This window comes from Simochromis diagramma, unplaced genomic scaffold (genome assembly GCF_900408965.1).
Source record: "Simochromis diagramma unplaced genomic scaffold, fSimDia1.1 OVJJ01000571.1, whole genome shotgun sequence".
Classification (NCBI taxonomy): Eukaryota; Metazoa; Chordata; class Actinopteri; order Cichliformes; family Cichlidae; genus Simochromis; species Simochromis diagramma.
The window spans coordinates 2392652-2414587 of record NW_024386885.1 but is presented as its reverse complement, the minus strand read 5'-3'; the positions used below and the strand labels follow the sequence as shown (position 1 = coordinate 2414587).

At 41.0% G+C, this 21936-nt stretch overlaps 1 protein-coding gene across 6 annotated transcripts in view; it reads right to left on the bottom strand.

The window, feature by feature from the left end:
* The window catches only part of LOC120734616 (VPS10 domain-containing receptor SorCS1), a 182636-nt gene that overhangs the window by 42591 nt on the left and 118109 nt on the right, over positions 1-21936 (bottom strand). For all 6 annotated transcript variants that reach the window (XR_005696049.1, XR_005696050.1, XM_040033517.1 and 3 more), the window contains exons 4-10: positions 18040-18198; positions 11231-11304; positions 7770-7834; positions 5597-5715; positions 5319-5408; positions 2441-2620; positions 532-678 (exon numbers count right to left, since the gene is read on the bottom strand). Coding sequence is in view for 4 of the 6 variants with exons in the window: in XM_040033517.1 (XP_039889451.1) it covers positions 532-678; positions 2441-2620; positions 5319-5408; positions 5597-5715; positions 7770-7834; positions 11231-11304; positions 18040-18198 (834 nt within the window). In the remaining 2 variants the exon portion in view is untranslated. The remainder of the gene's footprint in view (positions 1-531; positions 679-2440; positions 2621-5318; positions 5409-5596; positions 5716-7769; positions 7835-11230; positions 11305-18039; positions 18199-21936) is intronic.

The following is a 21936-nucleotide window of genomic DNA, read 5'->3' as shown; positions in this document are numbered from 1 at the left end:
ACTCAACAAATGCTCAGGACTTTTGTGCTTTCTTTACCTAGCTTTTCTCTTTGAGTCACTGGTTTTGCAACATTTCATTTAACAGAGAAATACACAAAGAGGTAAGGTATTGAAAAGAAAAATGGGCTACAAGAAATAAGCGGTTTCCATTTTCAAGGGTAGGTTGTTTACTTGTAATTCTGAACTTTACTAGTGAGTGAAAACTCCACTAGAGTATGAGAAGCCTCCAACTTTCTAGAGGCTCTCAGGAAGGAAGGCAGATAAAATACAGAAAAGCCTTTCTGTCTGACAAGTCTTTCTCTCTGTGTTTCTTTAAATGGGAGGTCAGCTTATTGGACTGAATCAAAATGGCTGACCTTTCAGCTGAGCAGCCTCAGAGCACTCAGCTTTGACGGGCGCTGCTCTTTCCGAGCTCGGGCTCTCGTTGCTGCTGGGATCAGTCAACTCCTGTCAAGGCCTCTCTTTGATGGAAGCGCACACATATAAAAACATGTATGAACGCATCTCGCTGGCAGATGCAAAGAAACTCACCAGCACACAGTGAATGCTGTTGCCTCTCAGGTCTTTGCTCGGCGCCTGCAGTAACCTCCAGTCTCTGCCTCTGTTGTAGGTGATGTGCGTTTTCACTTGGTTGTCCGTCCTTTTGTTGGCGAGGAACATTCCTTTTATTCCCGCTACCTGGAGAATCAGAACGGTTCACGGCTTTATGTGAAACTCAGACAGACTTTATTTGACCAATAAATATGATTACTTTCCTATTTTCAAGTCACGGTGCCGAAAACGATCGCAACGCATTTCAAAAGCAAATCAGACACTTCAAGGAAACGCAGCCTACTTCTGCATTCCCAACAAAAACCAAACACAGTCACAAACCCTGAGTGGGAAATGATCGACTGTCTGGAGACTTGTGAATAATCGATGTGTGTCTTAAATGAATCTGACTCCCTGTTGGAGACCTGCAGGACGACTCAGGGATACTGAATTGAGTCTGTGACAGTGGCATCAGGCAATGAAACTCCACTTTAGTAACTGACAGATACTTCAATCTCGCTTGGAGGAGAGATTTAGCACATCATACGTTTCGGGTGGCGACCCCAATCAAGACAGTAGATTCGATTCTATTGCTCGGGCCACAGCAGACATGAGCGGCATCACCAAGGGCTTAATTATTAGATTCACAGATATAGTTCTATTCTACGTTAGACTTAAAAGCATCGTGAGTTCCACAGAGCCTCAACACCAGCTCATAGCACACCTTCTGTTTTTGGATTTGGTGTGTTGTGCAAAGTGATCTGCAGTTATTAATCAAAGGAAGAAATAATCTCAGGCTCCTAAAAATGTATATGGCTGGCACAATGCCCTTTTGCCTTTGTTGATGTCAGCACTTTGAAGCTGTTTCATATTCACACAATGTGCTCTGAAGATTGTAGGCCTACAGCAGCAGGGTTCCTTTGCAAAATGACAAAGCAAGTACATTTCATCACGTCTGCCTGCTAGCTCCAAAGTATTGATCAGCGTTCGTAATAAACCTGCAGGCCGCATGCTCATCGAGCAGGCCTGCTGTTTAAAAACAGAGAATTGTCTAAAATGAATACTGCAGGCTCCAAAACTAAAGCTGAGGTTTCTGCATTTGTGCGACGTTCCTGCTTCAGACACAGAGTTTATTTTCCTGTGGATACAGCATCAGTGGTCCTCCTCAGTGCTCCTCACATACAACGTCTTAAATAATCAGGCCCCATCTTATCTTAATGACCTTGTAGTACCATATCACCCTATTAGAGCACTTCGCTCTCGCTCTGCAGGCCTACTTGTTGTTCCTAGAGTATTTAAAAGTAGAATGGGAGGCAGAGCCTTCAGTTTTCAGGCCCCTCTTCTGTGGAACCAGCTTCCAGTTTGGATTCAGGAGACAGACACTATCTCTACTTTTAAGATTAGGCTTCAAACTTTCCTTTTTGCTAAAGCATATAGTTAGGGCTGGACCAGGTGACCCTGAATCCTCCCTTAGTTATGCTGCAATAGACGTAGGCTGCCGGGGGATTCCCATGATGCATTGAGTTTTTCCTTTCCAGTCACCTTTCTCACTCACTATGTGTTAATAGACCTCTCTGCATGAATCATACTTGTTATTAATCTCTGTCTCTCTTCCACAGCATGTCTTTATCCCGTCTTCCTTCTCTCACCCCAACCAATCACAGCAGATGGCCCCGCCCCTCCCTGAGCCTGGTTCTGTCGGAGGTTTCTTCCTGTTAAAAGGGAGTTTTTCCTTTTCACTGTCGCCAAAGTGATTGCTCATAGGGGGTCATGTGATTGTTGGGTTTTTCTCTGTATCTATTGTTGTATGATCTACTGTACAATATGAAGCGCCTTGAGGCGACTGCTGTTGTGATTTGGCGCTGTATAAATAAAATTGAATTGAATTGAAATTGAATGTTTTTTTTACCTCGTAGAGGTCGACCATGACGTTTCCCTCGGGGCCCATGCTGCTGACCACGTTCTCCAGAGCCAGAGTGTAGTAGACCCCCGAAGTGTCTGACACATACAGGTTGTAGGTTTCATTCTGGTTCCACTCCCTCACAGCCGCGACGACACGGTTTTCATCCGTACTGATCACATGCAGATCCTGGTAGGAGTAAAATGATATCACAGACCCTTGTTACCCCAGCGTTTTTATCTTTACAACTTATGTTTGTGCTGTTCTGTATCATACAATAAAAAGTCTTGACAATAATAACAAATTGACATATACACCATGTGGACGAAACACATTACACCTCAGACATGGAAACCCATGCATGAAGCTGCTGGCACACTGTTTTTGTGCCGATATAAATACCAGACGAGGTTTGGATCTCTGCAGTCACTGAGCGTTTGCAACTTCGTTACAAGTAATGCATTCCTGTAATCTGATTACTTTTTTAAAGTAACGAGTAAAGTAAGGTATTACTTTGCAAAAAAAGTAATTAGATTACTGTTGCTTTCCTGTAAGCGTTACTAAACCGTGATTTTGCTTGTGAGAGTGTCTCATGACAGTGACGTAAGCGTTCATGGTAACAGACGTGTGCAGATCAACAATGGATAATACGGAGTACAGGAGAGAGTGTGACCATGCAGCGTTTAAAGCGTGGAAGTACTGACTCCCTAAAAAGGGACAAAAACATTAGCGTCAGCTGTTCACTCTGTGTGGGAAGAAAACTTCTTTCTACAGTGAAAAATGAAACTTCATATCTGAGCGAGCTGCCACGGGAATGTGACATTCCCAGAGAAACCCCCGGATCCCCCCGCTGACATGACCGCTGTGGGCAAACCTCCACCCGCCCCACTCCTGCTAAACAGGGGACAATAGATTTAAGAGCGACAGGACTCAGTGCTGCTGAATCTTTGATTTTATTTAATTTTTGCTGTGTTTTACTTGCATCTATTTGAAAGAGTGAGTGCAAACACAAAACATTATTTTATTTTATATGATAGATGCAGAAAAAATAGAACTGGGCTGAAAGGTCTGTTGTTTTATTACGTATTCAGGCTGTGTGTCAAGTAACTAAGTACTTTTGAAAATAAGTAATCAGGATTACGTTTTTGGAGAAGTAATCAGTCATTCGTTACTAATGACTTTTTTCAAGTAACTTGACCAGCACTGCTCAGCACACAGAGTCTGCTCTATAACCTACAAGGTCTGGCACTTCATGGATGAGTTGCTGTAGTTCCTAAACAGCTGCACTTTGCAGCAATAGCACCTACAGCTGATGGCGGGAAATCTACAAGCGAAGAAATGTCACAAACCGACCTACGGCAACAATTTCATCCCATTACAGTCTCACACTGAAATTCAGTGAGATCTTTAGAACGATGCATGAAGATTGCGTGGGTCAATGCTGGACTTTATACACCTGTAGCAATGGGAACGCACACACCTGAATTCAAAGATTAAAAGGTAGTGCTCAGGATTTTTGCCCATGTAATGCAGCGGTCCCCGGTACCGGTCCACGAGTCGTTGAGTTCACGCTCGGCTGTGAAATTTATGGTTTTCAGGGTTTGTATCGTTAACTCGCCGTCTTATTTTGCAAGAAATATCTCCGAGTTACCATAGTGACCAGAAAGCATTAAGGAGCAGAGAGGAGGATGTTACTCTTAATGTTGTTGGCGCATTTTCAGGAGGATGCTGCTAATAAAGTTACACAATTACACAGTAATTTCGGGTTTATTATTATATTAACAAAATACCAAAGTTTTTGTCTCGGTCGTATCATTTTATTTTGTTGTATTTATCCGCGACACCTTTATTTATGTGGTGTTATAAGCAATGTGTGAATTTGGTGATAGGTGTTGGTGCAGTACCACATTGCCCTGTGTCAGTTCTACTATATAACTACAATGGGAAACAGCCATGATCTTATAGTGATGCACACAGACTTACAAATGGTTGTTTTAATAGCAAAGTGCAATCTTTAATAGTAACATCATAATGATTAAAACTCCCTCTCTTTAAAAAGCAGTTTAAATGTTTGTTAATATCTTGACAGAGACAACAAACAGTTTGTATTCACCGTGTCTACTGTCAACAGTAAGCTTCTGTTCAGTGTGCTCCCGACTCCTCTGTGCATTTTGCATATTGATATTTTTGTTCATTGCTTTTATCCAATAAAAGTCAACATCCCCTCTTTATGCGTGCTCTTAATATCATCATCAGCTTGAAATTACACTTTAAAAGAACATTCATTTACTGTCATTTGTAATGGAAATTTGTAAAGGCTTTAATTTGCTTTTTTGAGGCAACATGATCTCTTCTATGCTAATAGAAATGTAATTTTTTAGTGTATACATATTGTTCTTACCCTCCTGCTGGGCTTAATCATATTCATTAATCAGAATCGCTTCACGTTTAGTATTCATGTATTTCCACTAAGAGGATACAGCAATCATTAAGACTACGTCGGGCTTATTGGGCAGAGTTATGCAGCTGAGGCCATGCTGTTTAGTTGTGTGCTTCATCTACCTCTGACTGTGCCAGCAACACCTTGCAGTGAGCTGGCAGCAACCTGGGCGCCCAGAGCTTGATTGAATAAAACATGTTTAATTGTCAACGGGGACGTGACAAGCGAGGCCACGCGCACATGGAGCAGCATGGAATAACAATTCTGGAAACACTGCGAGAGCTACTTTTGCCCTTGATTCGCCCATAAATAACAGAGAGGGCACCACACGGAGCCGGCACGATCTGGAGCGTTATTGAAAGTTTCGTATTGAACAAAGTTTAAAGCCTATTTTTTCCCCTTTAGAAATGAGAAAAAAGAAAGAAGCCAACGAGGTACATTTGTTACCTTGGGCAGCGTATACTTGGGCAGCTTCATAGGGGTGAAGACATCTCTTTTAGCTGACACGTAGTAGATTGGCCTCCCCCCAGTTGACACCTTAAGGTGAGCCAAAAAAGTTTGTAGACATTAATAAAGCAGATAAAGGATTTTCACACGTATAGTTCAACTAATAGCATCTCTCTGTAAGAATGACCTTGACAAATTCCCCAGAAAACCCAACATCTTTTCTCCTCCACACACTTTTCTGTAATATTTCTCACTGAGCAAACTGGACAATTACCTACCTGGACAAACACATACTCATCTTGCACCACCAGAGAATTGGGGTCAATGTAGCCGGGGAATGGTTTGCCCTTATTGGCGTCGGTGCAGTTCTGCAGCTTGCAGGTGACGTACAGCGCCTCTGCTCCGACACACACACACACACACACACACACACACACACACACACACACACACACACACACACACACACACACACGTCAAGCCCTGGCATCAGCAATGGTATTAGCCAATGAAGAAAGGCAGCCTTCACCCAGAGCCAAGCAGCCTCTTTTGGCCCCTACATTACTCGTGTCAATAAAGTGGTCCCAGTAAGGGAGGAGCTGGGTGGAGGGGAAGACAGATGACCAGAGAAGCCAATTGCTTTCTTTGCCTTCAATCGCAGCGCTGGGAGAGAGCCTGTCCCCACACGTTAGCCTCTGCCAAATATGTGCCGGCTCCCCCCACGCGCGCATGATCAATAGTGATAGTCTCTGGCTGTGCGACTGTAACATCTGACACGATTGATGTCTGCTATGCATGTTTGGATGATTGGCTTTCCCTTACTGTATTGGCCTCAGAGAGGTGCCATACAAACTCTGTGAGATTGAAAAAACTAACTACAATCATTTAAGTGTTAAAGAGAGACTGAAACATGGTTAAAACTGAAGTGGCAAAGGCCAATATATCCTGACTTTAAGTTCTTAGTAACACCAATAAAGCTAGATCGTGTTTTTTAAGCTTCTTTAACCTCCTAGGACCTGGCGTCCACATATGTAGGCATCACATTTAGGGTTATTTAGACCAAAATACTCAATTTTGCTCTACAAGGGCCTGATATCCACTTACGAGGACATTATGCTGCTACTGTTCTATCGAAGTTTTACATGAATATCCTCATATATGGCTCTCATTTTTCTTAGAAACAAAGATTAGGTAAAAAAAAAAAAAAATCTGCCAATTCTTTGTTTTTACTTTCATCAGGTCCCAATCAGCCCAAATATCAAAGAGAAATTAAAAATGCTGCTGTGGAAGAGTTCGGGTCTTAGGAGGTTAAAACTGAATTTTATCCGTGAATTATTTTTCTTGCAGAAAAAAAGATTAAAGAAAAATGGCTCCAGCAAATAAATAAGCATCAGTTTGTCTGACAGATTGTGGAATAAGAACAGGCTCTTACTAGTTTTTGTACAAACTTTTCCCCCATTTTTCCACTTTGGACTGAAAATGAAAAACCAATGACAGTCCACCCAAACACGTATTTTTACACGAAACAGGAAAAGAACAAACGTTGTTTCGCTTTATAAGAGTAGGAAATAAAAGGCCAATCTATCTCACTTTCAAAAAAGTTGTTTTTTATTTGTACTTTTTTGTTTGTTTGGTTTAAACTCAAATAGATCCGCGTCGATGGCAGTGATGCAATTTTGAGAAAGAAGGGAGGAGTCTGTGGGAGTGGTGATTCATTAATACCAATCACAGATCGTCCTCTGTGAAAAGAAATAGCAAGAACATTTTCAGAAAGCTATCACAATGATAGTTATCTCAACAACAGATAAAAATAAATCAAGTCATATCTGATTTACTGAGTTACCTTTGGGGTTCAGCACTGAGCCCTAAAATCTTATGTACATAGATTATATCTGCAGGGGTTTTAAAACTATTCAAATGTACTTTTGTTTTAGAACGTGCTGTTTAAAAGAGTAGATGCTGTAAGTTTCTGTCTATACTTTTTTTTTGTTTATCAGTAATTTGTGCTCTTTGCATTTAATTCAATCCTTTTCTATATTTATTTTTATTGGCATTTTGGGTTGCTGCTGAAAATTGCTGAAATTTAGGGAAAAATATTAAAGATATAAGAACAAGGAGTCGCTCCCAGAAAAGTAAAATTAAACAAAAGAAAATGAACCCCAAATATCCCAGTGTTCATTGTCATTCAGGACGAAGAGTGTTTCTTTCTACTTAAAAGAGCCCCCCTGAGCTAAATCACTTGCTTTTAAAAGCATTCTAATATATGCATTACTTTTCCGTCCGTTGTCATTGTGTGTCCCCCGACTCGGCCATTTCCGCTGTCCCTTCGTATTACCCTTCAATGGAATTGTCCACACAACTCCCAATTCTTCTCTACTTTAGCACAATGTTCACGATACAGTACAAAGACGGCGGAAAATGGAGCACCGGACTCGGAATTCAATTACTCACGTCCTTCAGTGATGCTGGTTTCCAGGTGAATTAAGCCCGGCTCTTTGTCCAAACCCATTTTCGACCTGAAAGGCAGACAAATGTGTTTCAGGAACATCACTATTGGTCTTTTGCCTTCGGGCAGATGTCACCTATGCCAGCTGCTGTCTAACACGAGAGATTGCGTGTTGCAAAGTCAGACAAATTTATGACGACGGATAGGTTAAGTCAAGCACTATGACAGTCGTGCTTAACATCAGCAGGAGCTGGCTGCAGGAATTACCTCGTCTTTGTCTTCACTGTGAAAGGCAGCTTAACTTGTAAAAGGAAAAAGAGGGCCTCGGGTTTACTGTGCGATCTAAATGTTCAGAGTCCCCACAAGGTCCTTTTTCGCCCAGAAAAATGGAGGAAGATGTTTCCTGGCATCATTAGGAGAGGAAAAGCCATTGATTTTTCGCACTACAGTAGGGATGCCCGCAGATGGAATAGCATATAATCATTACGGCATTAAATATGTATTAAAAAGACTGGGGGATCAGAGGAGAAGCAAAGGCAGCACACACAGAGGGGAGAGAACGGGGGAGGTGGGGCGAGACGGGGGAGAGAAGCTGGGAAAGAGGCTGTGTCGACAGGTAGAGCGCACACACAAACGAGGAGGGAAATAAAGGGGAGTCTGTGTGAAGCAGACACAATGAGAGGCAGAGACCACTATATCGTTTAATCATTATTATACTTATTGGTAGTATTGGTAATTTCCCAGATGAAACGCAGCTGTGAATAGCATGGCCTAGTTATCTGAGCCACATTTCCATTTTCACTGAATAATCCATTCAGGTACCCAGGAGCAGTGTGAGACGGGCACAGAAGAAGTGGACGGTTTGTTTAAACTTGTGTATTTTCAGTGATGGCACACCTACAGCCGGGCGTCTGTATGTATGACACTCGTCTGAACAGCTGTGTGGCCTCTGAAGCGACTCAGAACAGGCATGCATAAAAACGAGATGCAGCCGTCGCCTTGCAAAAGTATATCGCATACAGGCAGCTCTGCACGCTTTTCACATTTGTAATGTCACAGGCAAATTGCACACGTTAAGCTCACAAACTTATTAAATGTGGCCAAAGTTAGAACGGCGTGTGGCCAAGTGCTGCTCAGGTTTACCAAAACACGAAATGAGATTACACTCTTGGTGGCTATGTATATTACAGATATAAGCTCGCTCTGCAGCCTCATTACCACGACTACCACCACACCTACTGCACAGCGAGCGTCCCAAAATAGAACTCTGACAGCTTCTGCAGCATCAGCCCTTCAGGCTCCCTTCACTCCTGGCTGCCCAGCTCGTTACTACCCGACGGTTCCTCTGCAGTTAGTCGAGGTGAAAGCTTTTTGTTACGTGTTAGTTACAGCACAGAGGGCAGACGTGCTAGATAACACCAAGTTGGACAGCAACTGTGGGGCGGTGGCAGTGAGGCAGCGAGGGAAGGCCAGGGAACATTGTAACAATTCTGAGAAGATGAAGCAATGCAGCAACGTTAAGATGACAACTTGCGTTGCTGGTTAAGGCCCGCTGAAAGAAATTAGTCGATTATTTCAGTTGATTTCATCTCAGTGGACGAGAAAACTTTCAGATTCACTCCAAACTGGTTCTGAAGCCTTTTTTTCATGACTGAACTCGACGATCAGGCACGTCAGACACATGAATATAGGAAATCTTAAAAACCTCTCTGGCTCATATTAAGTAACAGTAACTACGTTATTATTGTGGTAACAAGAAGGTAAATAGTTATTATGCCAAAATCAGGAACACGTTTATCGTTACTGGCATTTAGATAGGCTCGTTATTCGTTACTTCACGTGTTGTGTTCGACTTATTTCAGAAATCGGAACACGGACCTGGGAATAATGTCACACTCGAGTAAACGGCGTTCTGGTTAGCCTCATCAGAGAAGTCCAATATGGCGACGCCCTTGAAAACGGTTGTTTTGCTAGCCCTCTACAAAAACAAATGACTACTAAACACATATGCAGCTTATCTGCAGTCTGGAGTTACCTACATTTTCCTACTTGGAAGGCAGAATTTCCGAGATCCAAGTACAATTGAAAGCACCACGACTGCAGTTTCTGTGTTGGACATAAAAAGCGCACGTGACGCTGTGACGTAGGCTAGAATCCTGGCAGCAGTCGACGACGGTCCAGGCGTGAGATTTCTCTCGTGGAAATATGCACATTCAGTCAGGGAAGCAACACATTAATAAGAGCATTCTGAGTAAAACCAAAGTTACTTTCCCTAGTAACTAGTTACTTTGAAAGTAACGAGTAACTGAGTTACTTTTGATAGAAGTAACTAGCAATGTAACTAAGTTACTAATTACTAAGTAACTTACCCAACACTGTTTATATAGCACCACATCACAAGGCCTATTAATTCTATTTTTTCTCAAAATGCCTCGACTACGTTACTTGAAAGTTGACTTTTTCTCACGTGACGATTTAAAAAAAACAAAAAAAACCCTTTAAATTATGTACAGTCATGTGAAAAAGGTTTTTTTAAGGTTGTATGCATCCCAACAAATTCACAAAAACTACATCTCTGACTCTGCTCAGACATGCAAAACTGCCTGTGGGCAAACCACAAATCTTCAGACAAGACCAAAGTGGAGACGTTTGGCTGAAATGCACGGCGCCATATTTGGTGAAAATCAAACACAGCATATCAGCACAAACACTTCAAACCAACTGTCAGCATGACGGAGGAAGGCTGATGATTTGGGCTTGTTTTGCAGCCACAGGACATTGGGCAGCTTGCAATTATTAAGTCAGTCAAGAACTCCTCATACTAAAGTATCCCTGAGTCAAATGTGAGAAAAATAAAGCTTGACTGAAAACGATTATGCAAGAGTTAAATTGACAGACCTTAATCTGACTGTGGTGAGAGCTGTGCATAAACAAATGCCTGCAAACGTCAATGAAATGAAGCAAGGTTACAGAAGAGAGGGAACGAATTCCTCCACAATGATGTGAGAGGCTTAAAGTCACACAGAAAATGAACACTACAAGTTATTCCAGCTACAGCTGATTCTACAGGAGTCATGTAGTGCAATAGGACTGCAAAAAACGTTCCTTTTCAGATGATGATGTGTCACCGTAACAGAGGGCAGACAACATGCTTGAGCACAGTTGGACAGCAATTATATGGTTGGTGGGGGAGAGAAGGATTGTCACAATTTCACAGACTTTAAACAATTGCTAAATATGGATGAGCTGCATGTTTTTCTCCTAGAATATGAAAAATGTTATCAGCTGGCTTGTTTGAAAAAAATAATATATTTTTAAAAATTTACAAACACTATAAATAAAGAAATATTCGGGCTCGGTTGGATGCGTTGTGCAAGCCAATGCTGTAATTTGTAAAGAACAAAAACCGTTCTGCATCATGGCTGATTTAGGAACTATCCTACACTATCGAGCGCACCGTACGTACCAGTAGAAACGATTGGGAGCCACTCGCTCGTGCACCAGCTGCCACCTCCGTCCAAACTCCACCGAGCTGTAGAGCTGCAGAAAGACAACCAGACATGAGTATTTCTTCACATGCATCTTAACACTTGCTGAAATTGACCGTTTTATATAACACTGGCCTTTTTCAGATCACGAGCTGTGTTTACTCTTTACTGTGGGTTTGTTTTCACACCTTGATTTATTCGTCAATTTAACAGCAGCAGCGTAACGAGGAGTGGGAGACGAGCTTTCTCACAATATCTCACACACATATTTGGCTCGAGTCGAAGGTACTAAATTAGATTAAAATTTACATAATATTCAAACACTGCAAATGAATAACATGGCTTAAAAACATCTAGCAGTGTAATCACTGTCTGTCTTCCCACACGGCTGTGCGTTACTAGAGAACTCTTACAGAGAATATTTTGCCATGAAGCCATTAACACAATGAAAAACACGATAAGAATGAAATGTGTAGGGTGCAGCTTTTCATACGCTACAGAAATGTGCCTCGCTGTAACAAGCCTGCAAATTGCAGCGACATATGAGATATGAGGAGCCAAAGCGTAGTGGGTGGTCTCCATACAGACGTTATTCACTGGTGGGTAAATCGCTGGAAGCTGAGATTTTATCGTTTACACAGTAAGCAGAGAATACATGTGAAAATCTGTGTGTAATGCATCCAGATGTCCACAAAGGAGCCCCCGAGTGTCTCCGTTCATTCCAGACTCACATCCACTGAGAACTGAGAGACTTCAGCTTATTCAAGTTGTGTTCTTCAAGCAATTATGGAATTACTGAAAGACTAATTGACTAATTATCTGTCTTCAAGATACAACGTATTACACTGAATTTGTGATCTCGGCACACTGATATTCTAGATTTTGTTCATAAAGTTAATGATCTGTTCTTCAGGAATAACAGCAGTAATAATAACAGTGGTATCAGTGTGTGTTTGTATTTTTCTTTACAAATCCCCTGAGTGAAGCGGAAAAAAAGTGCGAGAGAGAGAGAGAAAGAAAAAACCCTATGGCTCCAAATAAGGAGTCGGATCGCGTCGTTCACCTCAAAGACCCGGCTCTAAGGGCCGTTTCGTTCACGACCGACACACCACTAGTTTACAGACAGAAAGATGACAGGCGCACACGCTACCACAAACATCAATAATGGGATTTTATTGTACCATACCGCTGTGTTAACCAAGAATCTATTTGCAAAAGGAAGTTATTAAAGTTCTAATTGTTTTGGCCAAATGGTATTTCATAATTAATTTGACTGTTTTTAATTTGATTTTTGTTTTTTTCATATTCAGTTTCATATTTCACAATGATGTTTTTATGTTATAAGCTTTTTCATGACAGTAATGTTGCTGCAGATGACGAGTTTGAGACGAGGGAAGTGATGGAAAACGGTGGGACTGCATAACTCATCAAGGAGGTGCTCACGTTTAGGGCGCGATTTGTATTAGACATGCTTTTTTTGTAATACAGTCTTTTAAATCTATATTCTTTAGAATTATGTATAATGTAATGTATTATGTAGGATAACTGGATATAAAATGCTAAAATATTAATATTATGGAAAAACATCTCCCAACTAAGAAACATGTTTCTCATATTTACAAAATAAATGAGTCGTGCCAAAATACGGTTTATATTAAGGAGAACTGGTAATTAGAATTAAATGCTATAATCACTGATAATATATGGGAAGCAAAAGCTGTCACAAGGTATCTTATATACCTAATAAAGAACTATGCCCTTGGAGATGTGGGGAAACAGCAGATTATTCACATATTTGTGGGGATTGTCCAATAATTCGAGGATTCTGGAAAAGAACCAAAGAAGAAACAGAAAATCCTACAAGTTAATCCTCCATTAAATTCAACCTTATTTCTTTTAGGAGTTATACCTAGAGAGGCATATAGCCCAGACAAAAAAAAGAATCTACAGATACTCCTATTGATAGCTAAGAAAATGATAACTGTGAAATGGAAACAACCAAGCCCACCATTCATAACACAACGGAAACAGAGACTGAAAAGAGTTCACACAACAGAGTGAATGACAGTGAGCGTCCACCAGAGATGAAACTGTGTGACCAGAAACCTGGTGAATGAACAAGAATCCTGAATGTTGCACTATAAGGTTATAAACTCCCCTCATGATATTTTATTTTATTGATCTTGGTCTGTTTTTCTCTCTTCTGTGGTCCTTTATCAGAGAATGTTAACATTGTGTTTGTTTGTTATCACAAAAAATACTAAATTGAAAGTTCAAAAACATCAAATAAAATGTTTAAATATAACAGTTTGTAATATGATAATGAGTTGAATTCCTTTTTAAAATAGGCACAAAATATTGTTTCATTAAATATTTCATAAAGGCTTTTAAAATCTATTTAATATTTTATGAAGTGGAAGCAGAAAAGTCACAGTCAAATATCTGCAGACCTGTGCGTCTGACTGTACCATGAAAACTATGATTTTTTTAATCATTTTAATCCTACTCTGACTCTTTATGTGCTATTTGAAATCAAATGTAAAAAATCACATCAATCCATTTTTTGTTTGTTTGATGATTATGCAGGCATCTGCGTGCTGCTTGCTCAGTATATCAACAACCTTGACGGTCTTTTTGTCCCCAAACAACTGCATTCTCTGACAAATCCGTTTACTCTGTAGCTTACAGCTGGAATTTAATGAGCCATGAAACTTATTTCAGTGTTTCAGGCTGGACCCTTTTCCATTTTAAGCATGGCCAGCCATGCAGAATGTGTAAACAATCATTTATTAGTGGATAACAGAAATGTGACTCTGTTTGTTTATATTCATTTATTTTCTAATTGCATATATTTACTCTGTGCTGAAGGGTAGCATGGAGGCCTGCATTCAAAAAACATCCATGAGACCGTATCTTGATAGATTATTACTGATGTCAAATCAATGATTGTATTCTGTTTTTGAAAAAAAGTTTTACTAATTACTCTCTAATAGCATTTCACTTTAAAAGCCTTAATTATATGACTATGTTGCTCAATATCTTTAAATAAAAAAAACAGCTAAACACTCAGCATGATGGTGACTGTAGAAAGCAGTGGGGCTTCTGAGACACGAAGCTTACCTGCCTCATCCTAAGTATATGCAAACTATATATTCACTATCGCATCTGGTTCGTGCGCATTCGCGTGTCGAACAGCGACGAGACAAATGGCAAACAGCACGGCTGATAAGATTTCCATGACATCTATGCAACGCTGTGCTAAGCAGATGCCAGAGAAAGGAAGTGGGAGGGGGCAGGAAATCACTCTGACTAATTACCCTCCTACAGCAAGTTAGTATGTAGCCAAGCAAGTGACAGCAACTGTTAAGTTGGGTGCAGGGGGTTGACGCAGTCTTTACAACCTCCAAAAGGTCTCTTAGTCAAGAAATTCAACAGCACTGCCAAAAAGGAGGTGAGCAGATTGAAAGAGAAGCACTTTAGGGGTGGAGATAATGCATGTGGGTGGGAGCACAGCTGGGTGGGGGAGGCAGCGAGTGTAAGTGCAAGAAAGGGGGGGTTGAGCAAGTCCTGACACCTGACATACAGCGAGCAAAGAAATGGTACAGAAGCAGAGCATGAAGTTTTAATATACTGTTTACTACATCATCTGCTGGGTGATGCAAGGCAGGACATCACCTGACAGCGCCGCGTTGGTGCTGTTCCTGTGACATCATGTGTCGCTCCACCACCATCAGTGACCGCGCCCCGGCTTTGCTTTCGACACATAACTACCTTTATGAAAGGACGGGTTTTAACCACAAACACGGGCTCTTCTTGAACCCAAGCCTCATAAAATGGGACAAAAATCTGAAAATTAAAACCAAAAATGCTGAAAAATTATGATGTTTAATAACAAAGAATCACAGATCCGCAGAGTGTGCTCTTTGCTGTTGTGCGGCAGCAATACCACATGCAGAGATAGACTGTGTCGGTTCCTCCTTTGCTGCTAAACAGCCCCGACCCATTACGGCATGAATCCAGTAGATCCTTTTTATCATTTCAGGACCACGGAGAGCACACATGACTGTGTTTTTTTGTGGTGGACAAATTCAGCTGTGTGCACGTTGACACTATGTGACATATACATTTCCAGTTGGTTTTATCCCTTAAAGTACTGTAAGCTTTCTTAGTACAACAGTGCCACAGAACGTGACAATAGAAAACTGTCGTATGGCTTGCAGTACTACATTTGAACCTGACAACCGTTTCCTTCATAATAACTCTGTACATGTGTATGGCCTATATGTCTATAGTTATGTGCTTTCCTGATTCCAATTAACAAGCGGTGCCTGTCCTGTTGATCTGCAGCTGAATATCTCTTAGTTTGCAACCTTGTGCTAAATTGCACGGCTCTTGGCAGACGAGGTGTGTCATGTTGAAATGAACTGACCTGTTTAGAAAAACAGAAAAGGTGGTTTGGTCAATCATCCATAAACCTACCCACACCTATCAGCAGCACATGGGATTTGCACTCACACCCTATTTAGTAAATCTGTCCCTACGACTGATAGGCCAACTGTGTGTGTGTGTGTGTGTGTGTGTGTGTGTGTGTGTGTGTGTGTGTGTGTGTGTGTGTGTGTGTGTGTGTTGTGCGCATTGGAAGCATCAGTAAGAGCGTGATTTACTTTCATTGTAAAAGAGACAGGCAAGTTCACCCACACTCTGTACATCCACATATCCACGCGTCCACAACAAAGGAGGATCCCTTCATTATTCATCGCAGCTGAAATATTAGACCCAAATGGGCTGAGCTGCAAGAAAAGCATTTTTATTAATGCAGACGGTCATTTTAAAATGTCTATAAATTCCACCTCTTTTTGTTTCTGCCTCAGACATACAGCTACTTTCTCCCCACACTGCTTCCTACATTAGATGAGTCAGTGTTTTCTCCAATCTCTAATTTTCAGTTTGTGTGCTAATAAAATGATGACTGAGAAAAAAAAGTCAGTGTCAGTACTGAGGCTTAGTTCATAGTTATTTCAGTGTAGCTTTCTTTTTTTGACAGTTCTTTAGAAACTCGAGAACTTTAGACGGAAATGAGGAGCTGAATGAATTCACAGCAGAGAGTTCACTCCGCTCGTCAAATTGGGTCAATAAAACACCAAAACCTTGGCTCCCCCCGACGGATCGTTAGTAAGTTCAGAGTCTGAACAAAGCTACTGTGTGCTTTAATACAGCTCAGATAAAGTCAAAGCTGTTTCATTTCAAAAGAACAGAAACAGTCATAAGCATGATAGAGGTCAGAGGTCACGAGTTCAGCTTCTACCACACGCACAAATTCCCCAGGAAATGATTTATTTATTTTATTTTATTACCAATACAAAAATGGTTTCAGGTGCACTTTCAGAGCTTGACTGACGAACAAATCATACATACTGAGAAACATCTGGGTGACCAGTTGGTTTTAACTTCATATCTGTACGTTTTAAACCAAGTTCAGTTTACTTATCTCAAAATTCAGACGCCGTGAGACTCTCAGTATGTTGTCTGTGGCTTAAAAGAACCCAATAAGCTAAACAACCTACAAAGAGATAAACAACTAAAGAAATCCTCCATATATAGAGCTAATACCACCCGTGAATTATTTAGGTTCAGCAAATGTGCTGAATAAATAAACGGGTTGAGGATGAACAGGTGTTTGTTTGTTTATAAAAACAGAAATGGAAAATCAACAGACTCCACCTTGTTTTATAAATGCAACATGTTTATGAGGCTTTCAAAATACATTTTCTATGAATTAATATCACTCACAGTGAGACTGCGCCCACTGAAGTTTTAAAGTGGCTCATTCTCCTCATTGAGAAGCCTCGTTTTAGCCATGCTGGAGGTGTGTTATAAAGTCTGGCTTCATATGTGGTGGCATCATTTTGAAATGCAGAGCATTCAAACCAGGTGACTTGTTAACAGCTAAGATGCTTAAGAGATTTAAAGGAATTTCTCAACCTAAAACCGCTCGTTACGTAGCTGCAGGCCCGCGTGAGCTGAGCTGTGTGGGTTCTGGATTATTGGGTTGGTGCATTTTAACTTCTGAATCACTAATCCGTGAACATGGTTCTTTAAACAGCACACAGCTGCAGTGTATGGAAGCCCACTTCCACCAAGAGGAAGAAAAAAGGATTCTCTGGGTTGAATAAAGCAAAAGGAAATAAAGTTAAGGACTGGGCCTTCCATAGAGGGCTTGTTTGTTGTCTTAGTGTTGCTTGTCTAGTGAGTGCTGTCAGTCTTTTTCAGAATAACTTGGCATTTCTCAAGGCTAAAGTACTGTCCCTGTTAAAAACAGAGGACTACATTATATGTCATTTTGAATTTCTCCACATTTGCAAACGATGACTGGTCACACAAAACAAGAAGGCTCGAAGCTGATATCATGTTATTTGATATCTTGATGTCTTTGTGACACTGGCCTTTGCCTCCAGAGGTAAAGTCAGAAGATGAGCCAGATTTTTTCAAAGTGAACTTCAGCATACACGTCTGACTAAAAGCATCATGATTCCCATCTTTCTCCTGTTCTCCTGGTGAAACGGGCTTCCACGCCAGTTTTAATATTACTATCCTCACTTATCTGCTTCCCTCTCAAGTGAAACTCGTGAACTCTGACCCGTGCTTGAGCTAAACTCTTGTGTAACAGGTTTATCCGTCTTGCTCCTGGCCACTGTAATCCTGCCCTCATTGTTGCTTATCTTACTTAACGCTCTTTTGATTCCTTTTGAACAACTGGCCACTGAACTCGCCTCAGCCGTTCTCTCACCTTCTGGTCATGGCTGTAGGCGAGGATCCAGTCCTCCTGCTCAGGGTGGAAGAGAAGGCTGAGGATGTAGAAATTCAGCCGGTACTTCTGGTAGGTGGCTCCTTCATCAGAGCTGATCAGAAGGCTGCTCTCTATCTCCGGATCGGTTAGCAGCATGATCTGAAAATGTCACAAAGATGAAAGATTAGGGACACTGCAAGCAGGCTGAGAAAACAGCTCACAAAACAGCAGCAGTTACAGTTAGCCCAAACAGAGCAGAAAGACAGGCCAGCGGAGGATAGCCTACAGAGAAACATTTGTGCATCAAAATGCAAGCGTGTGAGTTTTCTTCTTTGATTGTGCTGAATTATTTGTCGCTTTTCTTCCAATTCACCCACTTGTAAAAGACAAATACACAGAGACAAGTCAATCAGAACTGATTACCATATCTGAGATATAAAGCATATTATTACCAGTGAGGCTGCAGATTAGCATATAAAAACTTGTCATCCACAGTCAGTTTTCCACTGATGATACCATATCGCGAAAAATAATTTGTATCTGTTAGGTTTGATGATATAATCAGTATGATACATCTTGAAGTAAATGGGTGTGTGTAACAGCGGCAGCGTGCACCCGCTGTTTGTCTCTGTCTTCATGCTCACTGCCTATGCTCAGTCAGGCCTTAAGAGCTTTGATTTCCCATGAGCTTCTTTCTCTTCTTAGAGGTCCAACTTTTCTTTTGCCAAATTCTGGCACAGCCCCCAGAAAAAGGACAAAAAAACACTGTCCAAAATTCCTGCTTATTATCAGATGCAAATATAATTGAATCGGTGGACCTCAACCGCCATAAGTACTGTCAGCATCAGGAGTAGCAGTAAAGTAGCAGACAGTTTGCTGAGGTCAGACACTAGAAGGTGTTTGTGAGTAAAACACAAGCAAAAAACAACCATCAGAACTCTGGTTTAAACGTCAGGACAGTTCTGACCACGATAATCAATCCATCCATCACTTATCCTGGTCAGGTGATGTGTTGGGTTAGCAGTCTATGCTGAGACGTCCATAGCTCCCTGCCCTCAGTGAGATCTACGTCTCCTCCCAGTTGGACATGCTCAAAAAAGTGACTCCACTCTGAGCTACTCCTGAATTTGTCTTCTCACAATATCTACAACGCTCAGCTATGATAGTCAGGGTGGGGGAACTCATTATTACAGTTCCACTAAGCATGGTATGAATATCACATTCTGGACTTGCAAATTTGCATTTGGATGTCAATTAGGTGACAATTCCATATAAAGGGGTAGATGTGAACCTAAACCTATCCCTAACCAATTGGCCGACAGCTTCACGGATTTTAAGATGTTAAAGAATGCAAACACCGACTTAAGGGGCAAAATGTGCTGTAAATGTTTTAGAGGAAGCACTGCTTCAGCATCCATTTCTGGAAAGGGTTTAATTTCCACAGGACATGAGAAAAACATCCCCACTGTTCTCCTACTGTCCTGTCAAGGCTGGAGGGAAAGGGATTTGTTACAAATGTGTTACTGTGTACCACAGGCAATAGGCTTGCAGGGGAGCTCCAAGAGCCCTGGTAAATTTTACACTACATACAGGCTGTACTGGCTGAAAAAGTGACGAATATAGTTTTATTAGCTGAAAATATTAATCTAAAAGTTTTGGGATCGAACATTAGGAGACAGTAAAGCACAGTGTTCCTGGCAGAATACAAATACAGCAATATCTGGGAAGTATATGAAAAAAGTTTGCAGGATAAGACAGAAAATGCTGAGCTGCTGAAAGTTCTCGAAGAAGAAAAAGATAAGTGTGTTTAATGTGATCACAGTTCACAGACACTTTTCTAGGTACCTATAGATATATAAGTATAGGTACTGTAAGACTAGAATGTTTGTCGCGTTGCTATTTAGCTCAGTGCTGTTTCTGTTGGTCAGTGTTATTAATGACAGGTTTCCAAACTAAGAACCTAAAACAGTCCAATGGGAAAACTGAAAGTTCACTTATGTGCATGATGATCATTTTACCTTCAATATTAGAGCATTATTACTGAATGTTTCGGTGTTTAAGTTCTATCGTTAACAGTGTCATATATTTCTACTGTCCTATCCTAATGGTTGCCCTGTGTTTATAAGCTTTTATCCATCCTCTCTATGGTCTGAGTCTTTTTGGTGACTAAGAATATAAAAGGTAGTATATAAGGCAGAGTTTGACTCCTTTGTCAGCCCAATCTTATTTGTCGAGTTTCATAACTGTGAAAGCCTAGCTCTGTTTTTTCTCAATTACAGGCTGTTAAAAGTGCCGAAGCTCTCGCAACGTTTGTGACGCCAACGTGTCGATAAAAGCAGTCGTGTAAAGTTGTATAAAGAAAAGTCCCCGTGTCTTACATTAGGTTTAAAGATGGCCTTTAGCATGACAATCTCCGTGTGGCCATTATGTCACCAGACAGCCGAGAGAATGAGAAGACACACTGCTCTCACAGTCAATATCCGTCTCGGTGTGGCAGCGTGCGGTCGAGTGTTTCTGTTCACTCATGCCGGTGAGTCATTTGTCAGCACTTGCTCGGGTAACAGCAGCCGTGGTAGGCAGGCCCACTAACACCAGTTCATCAATCACAGAAGGCAGATATAATGTTACATACGTGAGCCACATGCTGACCAATCCAATCAAACGCACTCGAATGCTGTCTGAACTACAAACCCCAATTAAGGGTTTTCTCATTCCCTGGAACAGCGACGCAGGTCCAATAACAGACAACTTTATAATTGCTGTTGTGTTTGTAGTGAGTGGAGGATTACAGGAACATTAAACACTGTTGGCATGCTTGCAGAAATGTGTAATCCACTAGTATACATCAAAATATGGAGATCAATACAGCCTGTTACAATGTGTAAATACAATATGGTAATTACTACAGCTATGATGCATGGCTCTGTTTTGGGGGGGATTTTTTTTTCCCCCGCTTTGCTCTCTTGTATTAAAAAAAGACCATTTCATTAACCTTTTCAGACACGGACAAATAATGGATGATGCTGTCAGACAGACACCACAACATGAAAAAAAAATGATTCTTGTAGCGTAATGTTGTTTAGCTCCACAAAGTGAGGGTGTGAAAATAGCTTGGTTTTGCCTGGTTTGCATTCAGTCTCTCGCCTCACTCGCTCCACGTGCAGCATCCCAGCATGCAAAAGAGGCTCGACATAAAACTTCTGCATGTAGAGGTTCACACGAGCTCTCATGAATTCATTTTGTGTGGGCTCCTCCCAGCGCAGAAAGCTAACACATGCATGAACGGACTGAATACAGATACTGGATTCCACACTCTTATACAAAGAAGAAATGGCAGAGACAATGCAGCTAATAAATGTTACATTTTAGACAAAGAGCAAAGAAACTTGTCAGATGAGAAAATGTTGCATCCTTTTCGAACGCATTTCAGGTGTAGGCTGTGGCCTTTTCTCATTCTCACTCATTATAATGAGTAAGCTCCACTAATGAATATTTTTAATAAAAGCAATGGCTGACATGATTCAGAGACAAACCTGTAAATGCACCTAATGTGGCTTTTAGCCTCTTTTTGCTGAGGGGCTTGGTTTTTAGAGGGACTCAGGTACTGTTTGCTTAAACCTAACTTTGCCTTTAGCTGCAAGAAACTGCTGTTTTGTACAAAAATCTTTAAGAAATCTAAATTTATCTGGTGCACAGACAAAAGATTAGTGCTGAGTATGGAGGAGGGTGAAGATTTTACTTGCAGTCCTCAGATGGAAAGAAGACTGAATCTGAATCTTTCTCAACTTTGAGATAGATTAAGTATATCTTGTCTTTTTACTTGTCTGTGTCTGTGTCAAAAATGATAATTGTAATCAGTGAGGTCTAAATATTCCATTTCAAATATTCAATTCAATT